The sequence below is a fragment of the Nicotiana tabacum genome, chromosome 19 (genome assembly GCF_000715075.1).
Source record: "Nicotiana tabacum cultivar K326 chromosome 19, ASM71507v2, whole genome shotgun sequence".
In the NCBI taxonomy this organism is placed as follows: domain Eukaryota; kingdom Viridiplantae; phylum Streptophyta; class Magnoliopsida; order Solanales; family Solanaceae; genus Nicotiana; species Nicotiana tabacum.
The window spans coordinates 128,514,207-128,532,333 of record NC_134098.1 but is presented as its reverse complement, the minus strand read 5'-3'; the positions used below and the strand labels follow the sequence as shown (position 1 = coordinate 128,532,333).

Sequence of the window (18,127 nt, the reverse complement as noted above, 5' to 3'; positions counted from 1 at the left end):
ATTTCTTAAAAGACGGTGACACATACTAATAGAAGTTTCTATTTTGAAATTTTCATTTGAAAGAAAAAAAATAAAACTGGAGACAGGAGTACCAGTCTGGATTAGTTTTGCTTTAATTTTTTAACAAGTCCTCGAAAAAGAATTGAGGAAATGTCGCATAGTTAATTGTAGTCCTTAAGAATATATTTGTGAAACTTTACTGACTTAATTTTAATTCAGAAAAATTATTTATTTCAAAAACAAAATTGTTTTTCACAAAATATCTAATGGGATCCTTTAAAAAAGCGTAACTTGTTCTTCAAGAAGAAGCCAAATTAATAAATACTGACAACAAACCAAACGTGTTCCCATAACTCCAAAGTCGCTGGACTTGAATCGAACGCCATATAACACGTTGCTCCCCTTTTCACCTTTATTGTTCCGTCATTTTCCTCTTTCTTCCACAAAACAAACCCTCGTTGCGGCGGTGAAAGAATTTCTTTTTCTTTTTCTTTCCCCAAAATCTCCGATGTCCAAAACCTAGCTATTCTCCTCCGCCGCTGTCGCCGAACAGGGAGCCGAAAATTTCGGTTTTCTTCTGTTCCGTTACTATTATGCCGACTTACACAGCAATAGCCTTAGAGAATCTACTCGAACCTCGTGTTCGTAAATCCTACGGAAAGCAACAGCTAAATGACCAGAAAAAGGAAGAAGAAAAAGTGTTGGAGAATATTCAGCCACCACCGGCGCCGGTGAATCACATATACATATCACCGGCTTTGTATATAACACCTGAGCAAGCTCCGATTCCGGAAACTTCTTCTGGTTCGCTGTCTCCTTCTCCGTATGTAGTCAACCACAAGCGACGTGGCGGTGGTGGAGAAGCCTCCTTTGCGAACCGGAAACTTGATGATAAATTGGAGGAAGCTGAGAAAGTTAAGGAGAGGACTGATTTGGATTTGAAATTGAAAGAAGAGGAGTTAGCTCAGGATAATTTGTTTGAGGCAGAAGATGAAGATGAGGGTTTTTTGGATCCGAGATGTGATGTGTTCAGTGTTGGAAGTGTTAATAATGAGGTGAAAGGACTTGATTGCCGCAGCTTTGTTTCTGTTCAAGGCGAGTTCTTTGATGCTGATGAAGGTATAAATATATTTGCTTCTGCTTTGCATTTTAATACTTTTTTGTTTCTATGGTTTTTATTCAGCAAATCTATGATGATATCCTGTTGTTAGGTTAAGAGGTCTAACTAATTGTCACTATGCATCTGATTTTTTTTTTGTTAAGACCCTTGAGTTTTTTTTATATCTTATTGACAGCATTTCTTGAGGCTAAGTGTGCTCCTTTTTGCAGAGTCAGTTTGAGCAATTTGTCACATATAAGGCTCTAGTCTATAAACAGGGTGTAAAGAAAGAAATGGTTTGCCCGTTTAGATCTGACTTGTTGACTAGAATAGCTCAAACAACCCCCCCCCCCCCACACACACACACAACCCACCCTTTTTAGACAGATTTTTATTGCAGAAACATATCAAAGTTTTGTAGAAATGAGAACATTTCACAAAGGGTGCATGTGGCACGTAGAGGATAAAATAAAATAAGGTTTTCATACATGGTTTGGCCATTTCCTTCGTAGGCCTGCATATACACCTTTTCAGGGTGTGGCAATATATTTAAAGTGATGAAAGGCTATGAGGTAGATCTAAGCTTACACAGAGAGGAATTGTCTCCATAGACTTTGAATTCTAAAATTATAGCTAAGAGCAGAACAAGGTGGAAGGAAAGGATAGATATAGGCGAAACCAATTAGTTGGCTTCAAGGTTTAGTTGTTGTTCTTACTCTTAGATTAGGCGTGATTTGGGATTTTACTGGGTCGTTGTTGTATGTCAGGAGTCATTCATTTTGATTAGAGACTTGTACGCTGTGTGGGTATAATTGTTATATTAGAGAAGTTCTTTTGGCAGAACCCCTAATGTGACTTAATAGTCAGATTGGAATCGGTATACTTTATCAAAAAAAGTCAGATTGGAACTGGAATGAGAATAGGGCGGGATGGATCGATTACAACTACTTTGGAATTAAGGTATATTTGATTGATAGTTGTCGTAGAAGCATAGCAGTTAATATTGTCCAATATTTGGACTAGGGATTTCTACTAGGAGAAACAATACCTGTAAAAAAGAAAAGTTGTATGCAAGAAATTCTTATGATTTTGGCTTAAAGTAGTACTGTTTACTAAACATACTCGAAGGTATGGTGATGAATGACAGCAGGATATTCTATTTTGATGGTTGCTCAGACAAAACCTGTCATGTTTCCTCGATAATTCCTGTAGTACAATGATGAATGTAATTGTTCTTTTATGATAGCTGTCAGAGTCAGACAAAAGAAGTCATGTTTCCTAGGTTATTCCTACAGTATTATGCTTGATTGTAATTGTTCTGATATGATTGCTGTCAGATAAAAAAAAAGTCGTGTTTTCTAGGTTATTCCTACTGTACTATGCTGATTGTAATTGTTCTTTATATGGTACCTCAGATTTCTCCTCAGAAGGGTCAGCGCTGAACTCATACGGCGCTAATATTGAATTGGAACTGCGCGCCACAAGGCTCAAACTCCTTGAGGAAATTGACAGGAGAAAAACTGCAGAGGATACTCTTAATATGATGCAATGTCAGTGGCAGAGCATCAGTAATGTTCTATCTCATGCAGGGTTAACACTCCCGTCACCTTCGGATGTCATTGGTGGTATGCAGCCTGATAATGCTTCAATTGAGCAGCTCTCTCAGGAAGTAATTGTCACAAGATTTGTTGCTGATGCAATAGCAAAAGGTCAAGCTCGTGCAGAAGCTGAACTAGCTGCGGAGGCGATACTTGAATCAAAAAACCAGGAGATTTCAAGGTTGAGAGACCGGCTCCGATACTATGAGGCTGTAAATCATGAGATGTCCCAGAGAAATCAGGAAATTGTTGGTAGGTCTTGCTTCTCTTACTACTTAGTTGCCAATTATAACAACTCTGATAAATGGTCTTACCATCCAAACATCACCCTTCTGCCACGAGTCTATTTAACTTGTACAAACAGTGGCACTGTTATTTGCAACATTGATGTATCTGAATGTTTTGATCAACCATTTTCAAAAGATCTACCTCATCAGTTGCCAAATCTTGGTTTGAAGACCCTTGGTCAGGTTTACTTTTCAGTTAAAGTCTGTTGTAGCTTTGAGAAAACTACCTTATTTTCATCTATTATTGGCCTAAAGACCCTTGGTCAGAGTCTGTTGTAGCTTGGGAAACCTCCATTTTTATTTAGTGTAGTTTAAACAATAATCCCCAAGTACTTGTTTTAACTCTCTCTCTCTCTCTCTCTCTCTCTCCCCCCTATAATTTAACTATGATAATTGAATTATATGCTTATATGCCACTAGGAATGATGTCATTTCTTTATCAGTTGACAAATTTCATTTCAAACATTCTGCAGATGTTGCTAGGAAGCAGCGACAGAGGAAAAGAACACAGAGGAAGTGGCTATGGAGTTGTATAGGGCTCTCTGCTGCCATTGGCGTTTCAGTGGTTACTTATAATTACCTGCCACAAACCAGTAAACATCAACCAGTTTCAAACCCCTGTGATTCAACAGGTGCTGGCGCTCCCGAAACTGCGTAACAATATTGGTTAATTTGCTCAGCCAACACGCACACACTCCAGGGTTTTAAGAAGAGTTATACATAGGTTAGGTATTGCGGCAGTTTCACGCTGCAGTTTTGCTCTAATAAAAGTTGGACGAGCTAGTTAATCTTGTTGAAGATGCAACAGTGTTGCTGGTACTAAATCAAGAGGGTTTGCTTAGAGCCTGTGCAAATCAGATTTCAAGGTTGTTAGCTATCTTGCAGTTTGCTCACATAATAATTAGTGTCCTGAGTTTGTACTCAGGTCTGTTGGGCATTTGAGAACATAAATGTCTTTCAATGTTGATGTCTGTATTTGGTACTGTTGCAGCTTGGTAGATAATCAGATCAGTCATGTTTTTATACCATTAGCGTGCAGTAGGCTTATTCTACCTTCTTTCGATCTGTGATATAAAGTTTTTAATCATTTTTTCTGCGCAGTGATTGAGATCTATATAATGTTGTTGCCAGTGCCGCCACTGAGATATTTAAATGGTTTTTGAAGAGGACCAGGGTATGAGAAGTATTAGTTGTAAAGATAACTAGATACACTAGGTGGTAAGAACGAATAAAAGAAGTCTTCTTTGATACCAAGAGGAGCCTGCACATATCTTGTTTTTCTTTTTTATTGGTCAATGTGAAAAGTATTTATCTGAAAGCCGAACAAGTTACCTGTGAATTCGACTCCACTGTCAAAACGAGTTTGGATTTTAAAATGTGAAAAATATCTTCTGTAGGTTAGTAAAGGTGGGACTGTAGTTCAGTAACAATGTAATAGAGCAATCAGGTACTAGTATCAAATGTCAAAATTATATGAGGACAATAATTAATACGTATATATGAGGGACAACTATCATTTGTCAATCGCTTTCCTTTGGTGTTCTCAAGACATGAACATTGCGGAACCTATTAGTTTTTCTGGAAGTTGTTACAAAAAAGGATAATGGGGTGAGAGAGGCTCGAACTCTCGACCTCAGGATTACTCAGAAGCTATGAGACCTACGCGCTAGCCAACTGCGCCACCACCCCTGTTGTTTACATCTTAGTAGACAAATATTATTATTATTATCTTTTTCTCAGAGGAAATGAAAAATAATAGTAATAATTGAATGTTGAGGGCTCTAGTCAAGACAAACAACTTGTAGTACCCAAGTCGAAATAGATGAGGGAATTTAGAAGTACAAATATATGAAAAGTAATATAGACCATTGTATTATGGGTTTTAGAATTAGATTGATGAACAAAAAAAACTCTCGCAAAAGCAGTTGACTGGGTTAATATCTGATACAAAAGTAGCTTTCCCGGTTAATGCCAGATAAAAGTATACAATTGGGCAAGTGTAAAGTATATATGCCAAAGGTGTCAACATATGTCGCGTTGATACCCTTTCACTTTCTACTCGACGTCCTATTGTTTAGGCTTACAATGCGAAGGAGCTATTTTCTCAAGAAAGATAAGAGAAAAATAAAAGTGAAATGCTAGTTCTTGGTTGTAATTTTAGTTTTCCTTATCGGTTTGTAATATCTACGGTTTGACTTCGAAAGGAATATTGAGCAATACTACACTAGGTGGAGATCGTTTCTGGAATCTTTTGAAGAAACAAGAACAAAAGTAGCAAAGAGAACCACAACTAAATCTACCTTCATTCATTCCATTAGTGAACCATAACGGAGTCTAATTCAGGCTTCAGCACCCAATTCTTCAAGTGCTTTGACAAGCTTGACTTGACGATAAGTATGTAATTTTTAGCCTCGATGATGAACTAGCTAACAAACTCTAATTACCAAATATACGTATACTTCTAGGGGTCAGATAATCCAAATTGTATGAACATTAACAATGAGACCCGGTAAAAGAACTGGAGAAAACGATAAACAAGAAGAGCATATGTTGAGTGAAAACACACTTGGACAAATGAAAAATGCATATGCTGAGCTTCTAATACAACTACAGTGCTCAATTTCAAATGATGAATGTGTTACCAACGCACAATACTCGTCATCTGCCACAACCTGATTAGTATCTGTATTATTTCTCATGTTTCCTTAAAATGCACTGTCAATCCTCTATATGCCAAGGTCCAATCAAAATGCAACACACCTGAAGGAGTTACAAGTTCAGGCTTCACCATGAAACAACCAAATGTGAGCAAAATCTGCCACCCTGGACACACTTTTCATCACTTGGTGGCAACTTCTAGTAATTCTTGCCAAGTGGTAAGTTTTTCCCTGGGTTTGTTTTTCAGACTCCCTCTCCTTTTCTCTTCACTGTCGATCTTTTCCCAGCCACCAAATGGAACAATTTTGACATTCCTGCTATCTAACAGTTGGAGGAGGCCCTCCCTTCCGGGCTTTGATAAGCTAGAGCTTGATGTTACCAATCCTCTCTCTACGTCTTCTGATATGCTAGCGACCTGTTATGTCTTAATTAGCAACGCTAACTATAACATTCTAGACTTAACCCAATTAGCTTTGTAAGAAAAATCCTTGGTCATGATGATAAGAATAATAAAGCAGCAGGTTTTGTGAATGATTTGCACTTACAGTTTCTTCAGCACAGTAAAGATTTGTAGCTATTATCCCAGTTGGTCCTCTCTTCAACCACCCACAAACATATAAGCCTTTCTCTACTTGTGCATCTCCAGAAGCTTCGCTTAAGACACGTCCTCGAACGTTTGGAACAATTCCTGGAAAAGCAGCCTCAGACCATTTAATTTGCAACAGTGATGGACCACACAGCAATCAAAGTTTTCAAGCAATTGATGTGAATGCTGAAAACACTAATCCATGGGATGGGATAAAGAAGGGAAGAAAATCATTAATGAGAATGGAAGTATTTGCAATCACTATAATAGATATACAAATGATGAATTGGAAACTTCAACTTATAGAGAGATCTATCCAAGCGATGAGCTTTAAGGGCAGTCAACAGGGTTGACATGATTTAGCACATACCTTTATGGTGATCAAAGGGCAAGCCATCAACAGGTATCGACTTGTAACCAACGCTCTTCAATACCAGCCTACAAACAATTCAGTAAAACACATCAACATTCAGTACAGAACACCAGACTGCAGAAAAGAAAAAAGGAGCCCACTGGTGCAGTGACCAGTGACTGGCCCAGTAATATATATGGCGTTGCAGGGCTGAAGCAAAGGAAGATTACAACAAAATAAAAGTTAAAAAGCATCTTTCTTGGTCTATGAGGACGTGCCCATCGTAGCGTATTGAGTCATTAGTGCAATTAAATTTAGTTGAGAAATATATCAAAAACATGGACTTATCTCATTTCTTTAACTTTAAAGGTTTTTCTACTCACTAGTCACTATTATATCACAGAACCCTACTGGCCGTTCAACTACTCTGCTCACTAGTTGTATCTCCTCAGAGATTGCTTTATCATTCCAATCTCACCACTTCATCTATTATATTCTTCTTCCCTCTTTCGTATTCTTTTTATTCTTTTAAATATGATGGGAATCCATCGAAAGATAGGTTTAGCTGCAAATAAAAAAGGAATAAAAAAGGTTTTTCCTCCCACAGCAATATGAAATAAAATCTAGAGCTGATGGGTTTCATACAGGTTATGAGAGTTGGTAAATCAATTAAGGAAGAAAATTTGTGGGAAACAAAGGAAACTAAACCAGTGTACCCGCATTCCATTTCATCAAAAAGTCCAGTACCAACTGCAATCTGTCGCCCAGAGCCAACATCTTCTGGAGGTAGACAGAAGTTCAGAGTTAGAAGTAGTTATCTCTCATGAACAAGATCTGCAACATGCACATTTACTAAAATATAATTGGTGACATATGCAAACACTAAGTCAAGTCTTTCACATTTTTTAAACCAGTTTTATGCTTGAATTACAGAAACACACAAAAAATTAAGGGGTTATTTGGTTTTCAACCAAGTTTTGTAGATCATGTCTTTATAAGTGAAGATAATGTCCATATAAACTTATACGCACCTCGACTAATTGATCAGGTAGCACCTAACAAAACATAAATCCTCATCAAAAGATCCTTTTGTATACACATCAGTACGCGGGATTCCCCCATCATATCAATAAATCTTTACAACATTAAAAGTCCTCACTGGACAATGTCAACTCCATGCTAAAACCATTAAATAGAACAAAAAGAAGTGCAGAAAATTCCTAGTGAAGAAAATATCCCCCCCCCCCCCCCCAAAAAAAATAAAAAATAAAAAGGGCAAGAAATTTTTTGTAAGCATGTAATCTCTTTAACACGCTTTAACAGCATACAGTTACCTTTAAGAATTGTCCTCTCCAAGCGCAAACCAGCAACATGGCCACTTCTACAATCTGATTCTAGAAACCTGTCTGGTTTCCTGAAGAAGACAAAGTGCAGTTCTTTTTGACCTGGACTACATACGGAAGCTGCAGAAGTGGCTGCCTTGGAGAGCAGTTCATGAATTCTCCTTTTAATCCGGTTTCTCTTTAGTTCTTCCTTTGCATACAAAACAAAAGAACAGAACACTCAACTTGGGGAGAGTTAAGCATAAAAATAGTGCACTGAAGCAATAGTGAAATTAGTTTTTTGCTTTTTCGATGTCGGAAGCAATAGTAAAATTCTTGGAGCAAAGCTCATCAAATTCCTCTTAACTTGAAGTGGTGTTTGCTTCAAAAAATTGAAAAATAGTTTTTGGTTCGAACACAGTTAATGCAGAAACTGGTTTTCATATTTTTGACTTGCACCATCGGACGGTAGTGAAAAGTGAAAACTGTTTTAGTCTCTACCAAGATTGAAGACACCCAAATACCATGTGAAGAAACATGGACCTTAGTTCTAACTCAACCTCGAAAGCTAGCTCATGAGGTGGGACTTTCCCAAAACTATACAAGTAGACAACAACTCACTCCGTCAACCAATTTGGACTCTAACACATCCGATCAGCTTTCTCAGCCAGATAGGCTTCTCTTTTCTCAACAAGACCCATCACCACACATTATTCTCGTTCTTGCACTTTATTTACTCATCTTTTACTTTCTTCGTTTAGAGAGACAAGTCAGAAAGAATTTTCATATTTTACTACCAAACCATTGGGATATCATTGAAGGATCAAATTTAAACTTACCCTTGTAGTTAGCCGACCATTTAGGTATTTTCTCTCAATCATGTGATTGTATCCTCATTTTCTTTTTCTTGTTTTTATATGGTAGTTGAAGCGCAAAGGAGGGGCAAGTTACTTCCCTACAAACGGTCGAAGGGTTTGTCATTGAAGAAAAGTAATGGAAGCTATTACGCTACAAAAGAGTAAAGTTTAAGGGCTTCACATTTATACATCATTTCCTTAGGAGCCTGAATTAGTAATACAGATAGCAGGTGTACCTCATCTGCTGGGGTTTTACTTAAATCTGCTTGCTGAATTTCAATGAATAGATCCTTAATACCTGAAACAACACAGATTTCATCTAAGAAGTTAATTACTTTTGCAAACAATATTTGGATCTAATTATCTTGCAAGGTAAAGTTAAACGAAGATGGTGAATGAAAGTGGGAGGAACGGGAACCAGCAATCCTAGACAGACAAATAGTTCTATGAACTCACCCAGAACTTCACGCAGCTCTTTTGCCGTGAAGGCTGCTTGTGCTGCTCCACGTCGTCCAACCAAATATACTTTTCTGGCAATATTCAAGCATAAGCTCATCATTTAACTACAGCACATGACACTTAATTGCAAAAGCAGAAGACAGAAGACAGAAGGCAGACCTAATGGAGCTCTCTTCTAAAGCTGCCAAGGTATGGGATGCGATATCAGTTGTTGCCAATTCTGAAGTTGGTCGTAAAAGGATACGGGCCACGTCAAGAGCTACATTTCCCTTAACAGAAGTGCAAAAATCACTTAGCAAAGAGCTATATTCCCCTGTGCCTATTCATTTACAAAGTTTTAAGCAAATAATAAGTTCTAAGGTGATTTCCTAGAGAAAACTTTGCTTCAAATAAAGCCAACATGTCACGAAAAAGATACCTTCTCTGACGAGACAATAATGCATTTGCCAATATCCCCATAGACAACTCAGACTATAAACTGATGAGTTTGCATATTAATGTAAAGCATCCAATTTGGAGCAAGATACAGTAGTTATCAACTAAACACCAGAAACTATCCCTTAGCCCCAGTTCTAAACATTAGCAGATATGATGTCTACAAAATAAACTTTGGCTGTGGTTGAATTATACAACAGGACAAAGACAGACCAACAGGCACAGAGATAGAGGAAAAGATTTGGTAGGGCAATTATTAACCAAAAAAAAGAACTTGGCATGCTATTTAAATTTAAGCAAATAGTGGTTTATTTTCTTGTAGTGAAATCCGCATGTCATTGAAAGTTCAATAAATGGCAAAAGAAAAACAACCAACTTATCCAATGAGATAATCTATAGCAACAAATTCTAACTAAAAGCATCGGTAGTGTTCCTTAGAAGTACAATTTTACCATAATTGCGCCGCTGCTAACACATGTAACAGTATTATGGGCATTATAGACATACCTGACCAATAATTACAGCAGTATCAGAGCTCTTCAAATCTGGTGCCAGATTTCTGCAGTCTGGGTGGCCATTATACCACCAAACAAATTCTCTGGCAGCATATATCCCAGCCAACTCCTATAGATGGATAAAACAGAAACTGTGTTTCTTCAAAATATAACAGAAGCAAAGTAGCAGAAGATTGATCAAATGACACCATCAGTAATATTTATTCCCTAAGACACTAATTATAAAGGAAAGAAACCCGTTGAGTACACATACCTCTCCTGGTATTCCTAGAGCTTGATCACTTTCAGCTCCATAAGAAAGCACCACCTGTGAAATGATATATTAACTTCGAATCTGGTGATTAATACATGCTACACTAAACAAGTAAAAAATGTCAGAGAATCAAATGCATCCTCATCACTATGTAAAGTCTTACCACATCATATAATTCACGCAGCTCAGCCAAGGATATGGAGGCTCCGAGCGACACATTCCCGATGAATGAGCAACGTCCATTTTGAACAACCCGAGAAAACTGGTTTGTCACGATCTGTTGCAAGTGTTCTGGTAAACTAAGCACAAATAAGAGCAGTACTTCATGAAGTTTTAAACTTAAAAAAGTCCAAAAGGTTATTGTACAATGCTCCAATTCGTGTGGCATTTCGTTTCGTTGGTTATTACTTGAAAGTTGCTTTCATTGTCTCAAATAGATTAATAGAAGCATTCTGTTAATTACTCAAAAATTTCTTTGATCTTGCGTATAGTGAAATACAGGATTGGAATTCGTTATTGAAAGTAATTGGATAATTCTCAATCTTTTGGAGATAAATATTTACATATTTGGTTTATATAAAAGGTACTATAAATAAGAATTTTTATCACTTAAATATTTAAGAAATAACTGAAAACAAATATGGTCACAGCAGAATCTGTGTCCTTCTCCAAATAGTAATATGTCATACTATACAATAAAATAGAGGGAGTACTATTAGAACTGCGCAAATAATATAAACAAGATGCAAACTTGTGCATATTAAAAATTTGAAGCAGCTAAAAGCTAAATTTATTTCCCCGAAAGTAAAAGACCTTTGTATCAGGGTGATCAGGAGCGACTCCGGACCTGACTAATCCAAATGGCGTCGGTAATCGATCCACTATATCAACTTCAGCACCCTCGTGAGATTTCAATATCTGTTATAAAGTAGTCAAAAATAAAAGTTCTCCAAGTTCCTAACTTCAGTTGCAACAATAGGAAAATGAGAATTTGTAGAAAATTCAAAGCAGTGATAGAGGTACGGTACCTTATCAGCAGTGTAGAAACCGGCAGGTCCGCTGCCGACGATGCAAAAGCGTAATCGGTCCGACGAAACCGTTGAATAGCTTCTCCAGAACCTTCTGAGTGCTCTTGAAATAACCATCTCTCCAGATTTTTCTATTCCGGCAATGGAGAAAATTTCCGTCTGCTTTGGTAACGGGTTAAGCACACTATTAGCCACTTTTAGAGGCTGCTGTTTAAAACATAGCCTACATTTGTAATGCATTTAAAATATAGACATAGATGTTTCTTCCAATTTCATAATAATAGTAACTTTTAGACCGCTGTCCTAAATTTCAATTCTTAGGACCCGTTTGGCCATAAATTTTGCCAAAATAAACTTGGGTTTTAGTTGGCAAACACATATTTGGCCATAGATTTTGCCTACATTTTGGCCAAATCCCAAATCCCAAAACCAGCTCATTGGACCAAAATATCACTATTATATTTTTTAAAAATTACCCTAAACTTTTGTATTTTATAAAAGAGCCCACCATTTATTATTTTGTAACGATGTTGCTTCGTCTCCTCGGTTATCTGATAGTGTATCATGTAGTTCATTATAAAAATGATAATTTTGTATCAAATTTATTTATGTTCACGACTATGGTTTGCGATAATATAATGAATGTTATTGATAATGGTACTGTTGGGTATTTGTGATAGTTTTTAGAACTTGTAGGTATAGGTAATGCTTCATGTATTTTCAAACCAAACTTCACTCAAAGCACATGTCCAAACACATTTTCATCTTCAAATCAAACTTCACCCAAATCAGATTTTTCAGAATAAATTTGGGAATCTATGGCCAAACGCTAGCTTAAAAAGATGTCTGATTTCGTTTTCCGGCAATGGGTACTTTGGATTCAAAGTTAACATTAGCAGATAAATTAGCAAAAGCTAAAGAAGGATAAGGAAAGTAGAATTCAAGTAATAATCATTAAACTCGGCCAATACACAATAAAACTTGTTTTGTATATACTTTGACTACGTTATTTTCAGTAATCTCATATTAATCTAAATTTAATAAATAATGCGTTTCTATTTGAAAATCAAAGTCACAAGAATTTATTCATTTTCTTCGTACACCAATTCTTATTGTAAACTAATTACTACTACTTTTTGACATGTGTTTTGTGTTATCATGGATGTTGGTGGTTTTCGTGGCAATTATAATTATAGAAACTTAATAGAACTTTAAAAAATGGATGTACTTAATTCCATTATAATGTTTGGTTGTATTGAGATTATAGAATTGCAGTATATTAGTGTATTGTATTTATCAGTTAGGTAGTTGAGATCAGTTGGTTAGTTACAAGGGTAGTTTGATAATTAGCTGCCATTAGTTTTGTTTTCTATATATGTGTATATATGTACTGAAGTTAGTGGATGAAATAATAAATAGAAAATTTTTCCAATTTCTTCTTCTCTCGAACCTTCCCCTTCTCTCTCTATGAAAGCTTGAGGACAGCCAACAATGGAGGTCGGTCTGCCATGCTAGCTTCAATTTTGACATGGTATCAGAGCATAGCTCTAATTTCTCAACATAAATCCTCCTAAATTTCATCAATTTCTCTTCTCGATTCTCAAAATCAGAAAGTACGAGCTCACGCCTTGACGGAAGGGTTTCTGAATTTTTTTTTCTAATTTCTTCAAATTGAGAAATCAATTGCTCCGATCTTCTAATAATCCACTTCAATCGATGGCTGGAGACAAGGAAACTCAAAGTACAGCTGGTAATTTGGATTCGACTAACCCATTGTACATGCACCCGTCGGAGAGTGCCAGAACGACGCTAGTTCCTGTTATTTTTGACGGAACTGGATACAGATCCTGGAGAAGAGGAGTCCTTAGGGCTTTGTTAGTAAAGAACAAAGTCGGATTCATCACAGGAAAGTGTAAGAAGCCTAACACTGATGAAGCGACCTACGATCAGTGGGCTCGTTGCAATGATATGGTTACATCGTGGATTTTGAATTCACTCTCAAAGGATCTAACTGATAGTCTACAATATGTCAACGACGCTAAGGAGTTATGGCAAAAGTTAGAAGACAAATATGATCAGACTAATGGAGCGAAACTTTATCAACTGCAAAAGGAAATTAGTGACCTTAGTCAAGGGGCTTTGGACATCACAGGGTATTACACGAAAATAAAATGACTTTGGGAGGAATTGAACACTTTGAATGCACATGCACATTGCAATTGCCAATGCACTTGTGGTGCAAAGGCAAATATGCATAAAGCCGAGCAGGATCGAAGACTAATTTAGTTCCTAATGGGTCTGAATGAAGTTTATACAGTTGTGAGAGGTAGTATATTGATGATGAATCAATTGCCCAACATAGCTCAGGCTTTCTCTATCCTTATTCGGGAAGAAAAACAGAGAGAAGTCAGACCAAACAACAACTTAGTTATGGAGTCCACCTCTTTGAGTGCAAATGGACCCGGCAATGCCAAGTTCAAGACCAATTACAATCAAAGAGGAGGCAGTACTGGGCCAAACCCATACAATTCAAACAAATCAAACTATCTACCTGCTAAGTCTCAAATGTTCTGTGACTTTTGTAAAAAGCCAAGACATACCAGGGACAAGTGTTACAGAATTCATGGTTTTCCACAAGACTTCAAGTTCACAAAAGGGAGAAATGCAGCATCTGCTGCAAATGTTCGTGTAGATTGTGAGGAGATGGAAGAAGGAAATCAAAGTAAGGGACTTCAGAGCCTAACAAATGAGCAGTACAACCAATTACTTAGCTTACTAGAGAAATTCCCAGGAAAAAACACAAGAGAAGGTCCTAAAAACAACATGACTTATGGAGCTGCAAACTTCGCAGGTATTCTAGCTTGCTCTACCTATAAAGAGATTGCTGAAACAACCATGTGTAGATGTTCTAAATCAATTGCTGACTTGTGGATATTAGACAGTGGAGCCTCAAATCATATGACATATAGAAAATCCTTTTTAAAGAATGTTAGAACCTTGCCATATCCGTTCCTAGTTACCTTACCTAACGGATATAGAGTGAAAGTGACAGAAATTGGAGATGCATCTCTTGGTCCTATGCTAACCTTAGTTAGAGTATTATATGTGCCTACTTTCAAATACAACCTCATCTCTATTCATTCCTTAACTGATTACCTCAATTACATAGTTAACTCCAGTAAATACCTTTGCATAATGTAGGCCCCTTCAATGAATAGGTCTCTGGAGATTGGTAAGACAAGGAGTAGATTGTACTTCCTTTGCCCTGAGTGTCATGGGTGTTCATAGTCTGGTTCATTTTCTGTTCCTGTCAATCTTTGCTCTCGTTCGTTTTTTCCTGCATTGACTGATGTTGTAAATACAGGAAAGAGTCACAATCCACCTATGCAATCCTTGTCAAGTGTAAATGAGTCATCTCAGTCACATAACAATGTCAATGTAAATACTCTTCACTCAAGCAATAAAACTGACTCTTCCTTTAAAATGAGTTCTCTTTTGTTGTCTTCATCATCTCATAAAAATAACAATGAGCATCTATGGCATAACAGGCTAGGCCATGTACCCTTTGTATAAATGAGAACTATCTCCACTATACATGTTGAATTTTCCCACAAGCAGCCATTCACTTGCCATGTTTGTCCCATGGCAAGGCAGACAAGGTTACCTTTTGGCCAAAGAACTTCATCCACTACCAAAATATTTGAACTCTTACACATAGATTTATGGGGTCCCTATCACACAATCACACATGACAATTACAAATACCTCCTTACCATGATTGATGACTTTAGTAGATCAACCTGGACTCATCTCTTAAGTAGCAAAAGTAACACTCTTTAAGCCATCAAAGCTCTTGTTTCCATGATTGAAAATCAGTTCAGTACATCAGTCAAGATTGTTAGGTCAGATAATGGGCTGGAATTTGTGAACAATGAAGCCATGCTATTTTTTCAAGAGAAAGGTCTAATCCACCAAAAAACTTGCCCATACACGCCATAGCAAAATAATGTGGTTGAGAGAAAACACAAATACCTACTAGAAATAGCTAGAGCCTTACTTTATCAATCCAAATTGTCAATGAGATACTGGTGAGAGTGTATACTAACTGCTACATATTTGATAAATAGACTGCCTTCTTCAATTCTCAACAATAAATGCCCCTTTGAGCTCCTTTACAATAGAAAACCAACTTATTCACATATTAGAAGCTTTGGTTGCTTGTGTTATGCTACCACACTCAAAACTTACAAAGATATATTTGAACCCAGAGCCACTCCTCGTGTGTTTGTAGGATATCCCTTTGGGACCAAAGGATATAAGGTCCTTGATTTGGCCACAAAGAGGGTACATGTGTCTACAGATGCTATGTTTCATGAAGATGTTTTCCCTTTTGCCATTTCACCTGAACATTCCTCTTTCCCTTATGTGTTGCATATGATAAACCACAATTTCCCATGTCCCAATTCCATAGTAAATACACTTGATGATTATTGTAATCATGATAGAGATGCATCAACTTCTGTCACTGAAAGTCTTATATCTGATACACCATACATTAACCCCTTGTCAAATTCTACAAGCACACCAAATCATATTTCACATGTAAGCCTAAATCCAACATCAAATGTTTCACATGTAGAACACTTAGAACTCCACACAACACCCTTCAACCAAGCACCACATAACATAGAGCCTAATATTGATCAACCAACCAATCAACATAGAAGATCAAGCAGGACACTTAGCACACCCTCACAACTCAAAGACTATGTTTATACACTGCCCCAAGTTACAACCAAACAGTCACTTAAACAACAACACAAACCTTGAACATCAATTATCTCCTACTTCACCTACTCCTAATTCACTTACTGCCTTTTTTCTCTAACAACCATTATATGTCCTTCAACACATTGAGCCATGATAGCTAGCAATTAGTTAAGAACATTTCACATGAGTGTGAACCATACTCTTATGAGGAGGCAGCCTTGAATCCTGCCTGGCAAGTAGCAATGACACAAGAATTTGAAGCTTTATATGCTAACCATACTTGGGATCTAGTTAAGTTGCCTGCGGGAAAGAAGGCCATAGGATGCAAGTGGATGTACAATATAAAGCACAAAGAATATGGAAGTGTGGAAAGATACAAGCAAGGCTTGTGATGAAGGGATACACACAAGAAGCCGGGATTGACTATACAGAAACTTTCTCCCCAGTGGTGAAGATGACCACTGTTAGAGCCCTGATTAGCATTGTAGTAAAGAAAGGATGGGACCTTTATCAGCTGAATGTGAATAATGTATTCCTACATGGAGACCTACATGAAGAGGTATACATAAAAATCCCACAGGGTTTGAAGGTAGAAGACACACAGCTTGTGTGCAGATTAAGGAAGTCTTTGTATGGCCTCAAACATGCTAGTAAATAGTGGTATGACAAGCTGACAGAGTCCCTGTATTCTAGAGGTTTCAGGCATTCAACCAATGATTACTCCTTGTTCTAAAAAAAGCAGGGTGAGTCATCAGTTTTTGTAGTTGTATATGTTGATGATGCGATACTTATTGGGACTAATCTTGAGAAAATTAAGGCACCGAAGACTTACTTACATAATCAGATCAAAATAAAAGACTTGGGCAAATTACACTACTTTTTGGGGCTAGAGATGCTTTACAATGATGATGGAGTGTGGATCTCCCAAAGAAAGTTCACCACTGACCTACTGAAAGAGTATGATTGCCTGGGGTATTCTGTTGTTTCATCTCCACTAGATTCTTCAACCAAACTGAGGGCTGAATAGGGTACTTTGCTGTCTGACCCATCCTATTATAGAAAACTAGTTGGGAAACTCAACTTTCTCACAAACACAAGGCTGGATATTGCATACAGTATACAATACCTAAGTTAATTTATGCAGGCACCAAGAGAGCCTTACCTGAAGGCTGCTATACATGTACTCAGGTATCTGAAGAATGATCCTACTATAGGCATTTTTCTATCCAATGATCCCTCTTACAAGGTCACAACTTTATTGTGACTCGGATTGGGCAGCATGCCCTGACTCAAGGAGATTTGTAAGTGGGTATCTAGTACTCTTTTGAGGTAGCCCCATTTGCTGGAAATCAAAGAAGTAGACTACTGTCTCACTATCTTCCGCAGAAGCAGAGTACAGATCACTGAGAAAGGTGGTTGGAGAGCTGGTATGGGTGCAAAGATTTTTGGAGGAATTCATAGTTCCATGTACTAATCCCATTCAAGTGTTTTGTGAAAGCCAAGAAGTTGTACACATTGCTAGGAACCCTGTGTTCCATGAAAGGACAAAGCACATAGAAGACGATTGCCACTTTGTACGAGACAAGCTACATGATGGTCTAATTACGCTTCATCACATTTTTACTCATGATCAGCTAGCTGACATTTTGAACAAAGGCTCTCACAAGAATTAAACATTCAGACCTTCTAGACAAGTTGGCAGTGAGTTCCTCACTTCCAACTTGAGGGAGGGTATTGAGATTATAGAATTGCAGTATATTAGTGTATTGTATTTATCAGTTAGTTAGTTGAGATCAGTTGGTTAGTTACAAGGGTAGTTTGGTAATTAGCTTTTGGTAATTAGTTGTCATTAGTTTTGTTTTCTATATATGTGTATATATGTACTGAAGTTAGTGGATGAAATAATAC

The 18,127-nt window shown here is 37.3% G+C and overlaps 4 protein-coding genes and 1 non-coding gene across 7 annotated transcripts; 3 read left to right on the top strand and 2 right to left on the bottom strand.

Annotated features, from left to right (window-relative positions):
* Window positions 1-352: 352 nt before the first annotated feature.
* LOC107792905 (uncharacterized) lies at window positions 353-4,009 on the top strand. The gene is made up of 3 exons (XM_016615166.2): window positions 353-1,119; window positions 2,515-2,949; window positions 3,458-4,009. Exons 1-3 carry the CDS (start codon window positions 594-596, stop codon window positions 3,640-3,642), a joined length of 1,146 nt encoding a protein of 381 aa, XP_016470652.1. The 5' UTR covers window positions 353-593; the 3' UTR covers window positions 3,643-4,009.
* A 579-nt stretch (window positions 4,010-4,588) lies between these two features.
* Window positions 4,589-4,673, bottom strand: TRNAM-CAU (transfer RNA methionine (anticodon CAU)). Its single transcript is given in 2 exon segments — window positions 4,589-4,624; window positions 4,636-4,673. It is a non-coding gene; the product is annotated as a tRNA-Met (tRNA).
* A 786-nt stretch (window positions 4,674-5,459) lies between these two features.
* On the bottom strand, window positions 5,460-11,690 carry LOC107792906 (NADPH:adrenodoxin oxidoreductase, mitochondrial). 3 transcript variants are annotated; one of them, XM_075238613.1, is made up of 13 exons: window positions 11,450-11,690; window positions 11,235-11,339; window positions 10,585-10,698; window positions 10,422-10,475; window positions 10,161-10,277; window positions 9,378-9,487; window positions 9,216-9,289; window positions 8,996-9,057; window positions 7,915-8,113; window positions 7,297-7,360; window positions 6,599-6,666; window positions 6,188-6,330; window positions 5,460-6,057 (listed from the first exon to the last, which is right to left on the bottom strand). In XM_075238613.1, exons 1-13 carry the CDS (start codon window positions 11,687-11,689, stop codon window positions 5,824-5,826), a joined length of 1,584 nt encoding a protein of 527 aa, XP_075094714.1. In that variant the 5' UTR covers window position 11,690; the 3' UTR covers window positions 5,460-5,823. The 3 variants fall into 3 exon arrangements, with proteins under 3 accessions (XP_075094714.1, XP_016470653.2, XP_075094715.1); XM_016615167.2 differs by having other exon boundaries at window positions 7,297-7,357; XM_075238614.1 differs by having other exon boundaries at window positions 10,585-10,720; window positions 11,269-11,339.
* Window positions 11,691-13,165: 1,475 nt separating this feature from the next.
* Window positions 13,166-13,624, top strand: LOC142173717 (uncharacterized). The gene has a single exon (XM_075239351.1). The coding sequence runs from the start codon at window positions 13,166-13,168 to the stop codon at window positions 13,622-13,624; it is 459 nt and encodes a 152-aa protein (XP_075095452.1).
* A 117-nt stretch (window positions 13,625-13,741) lies between these two features.
* Window positions 13,742-17,246, top strand: LOC142173716 (uncharacterized). Its single transcript, XM_075239350.1, has 6 exons — window positions 13,742-14,545; window positions 14,738-14,887; window positions 15,326-15,410; window positions 15,741-16,051; window positions 16,593-16,778; window positions 16,962-17,246. The coding sequence occupies exons 1-6, from the start codon at window positions 13,742-13,744 to the stop codon at window positions 17,244-17,246; spliced, it is 1,821 nt and encodes a 606-aa protein (XP_075095451.1).
* The last annotated feature ends 881 nt before the right edge of the window (window positions 17,247-18,127 follow it).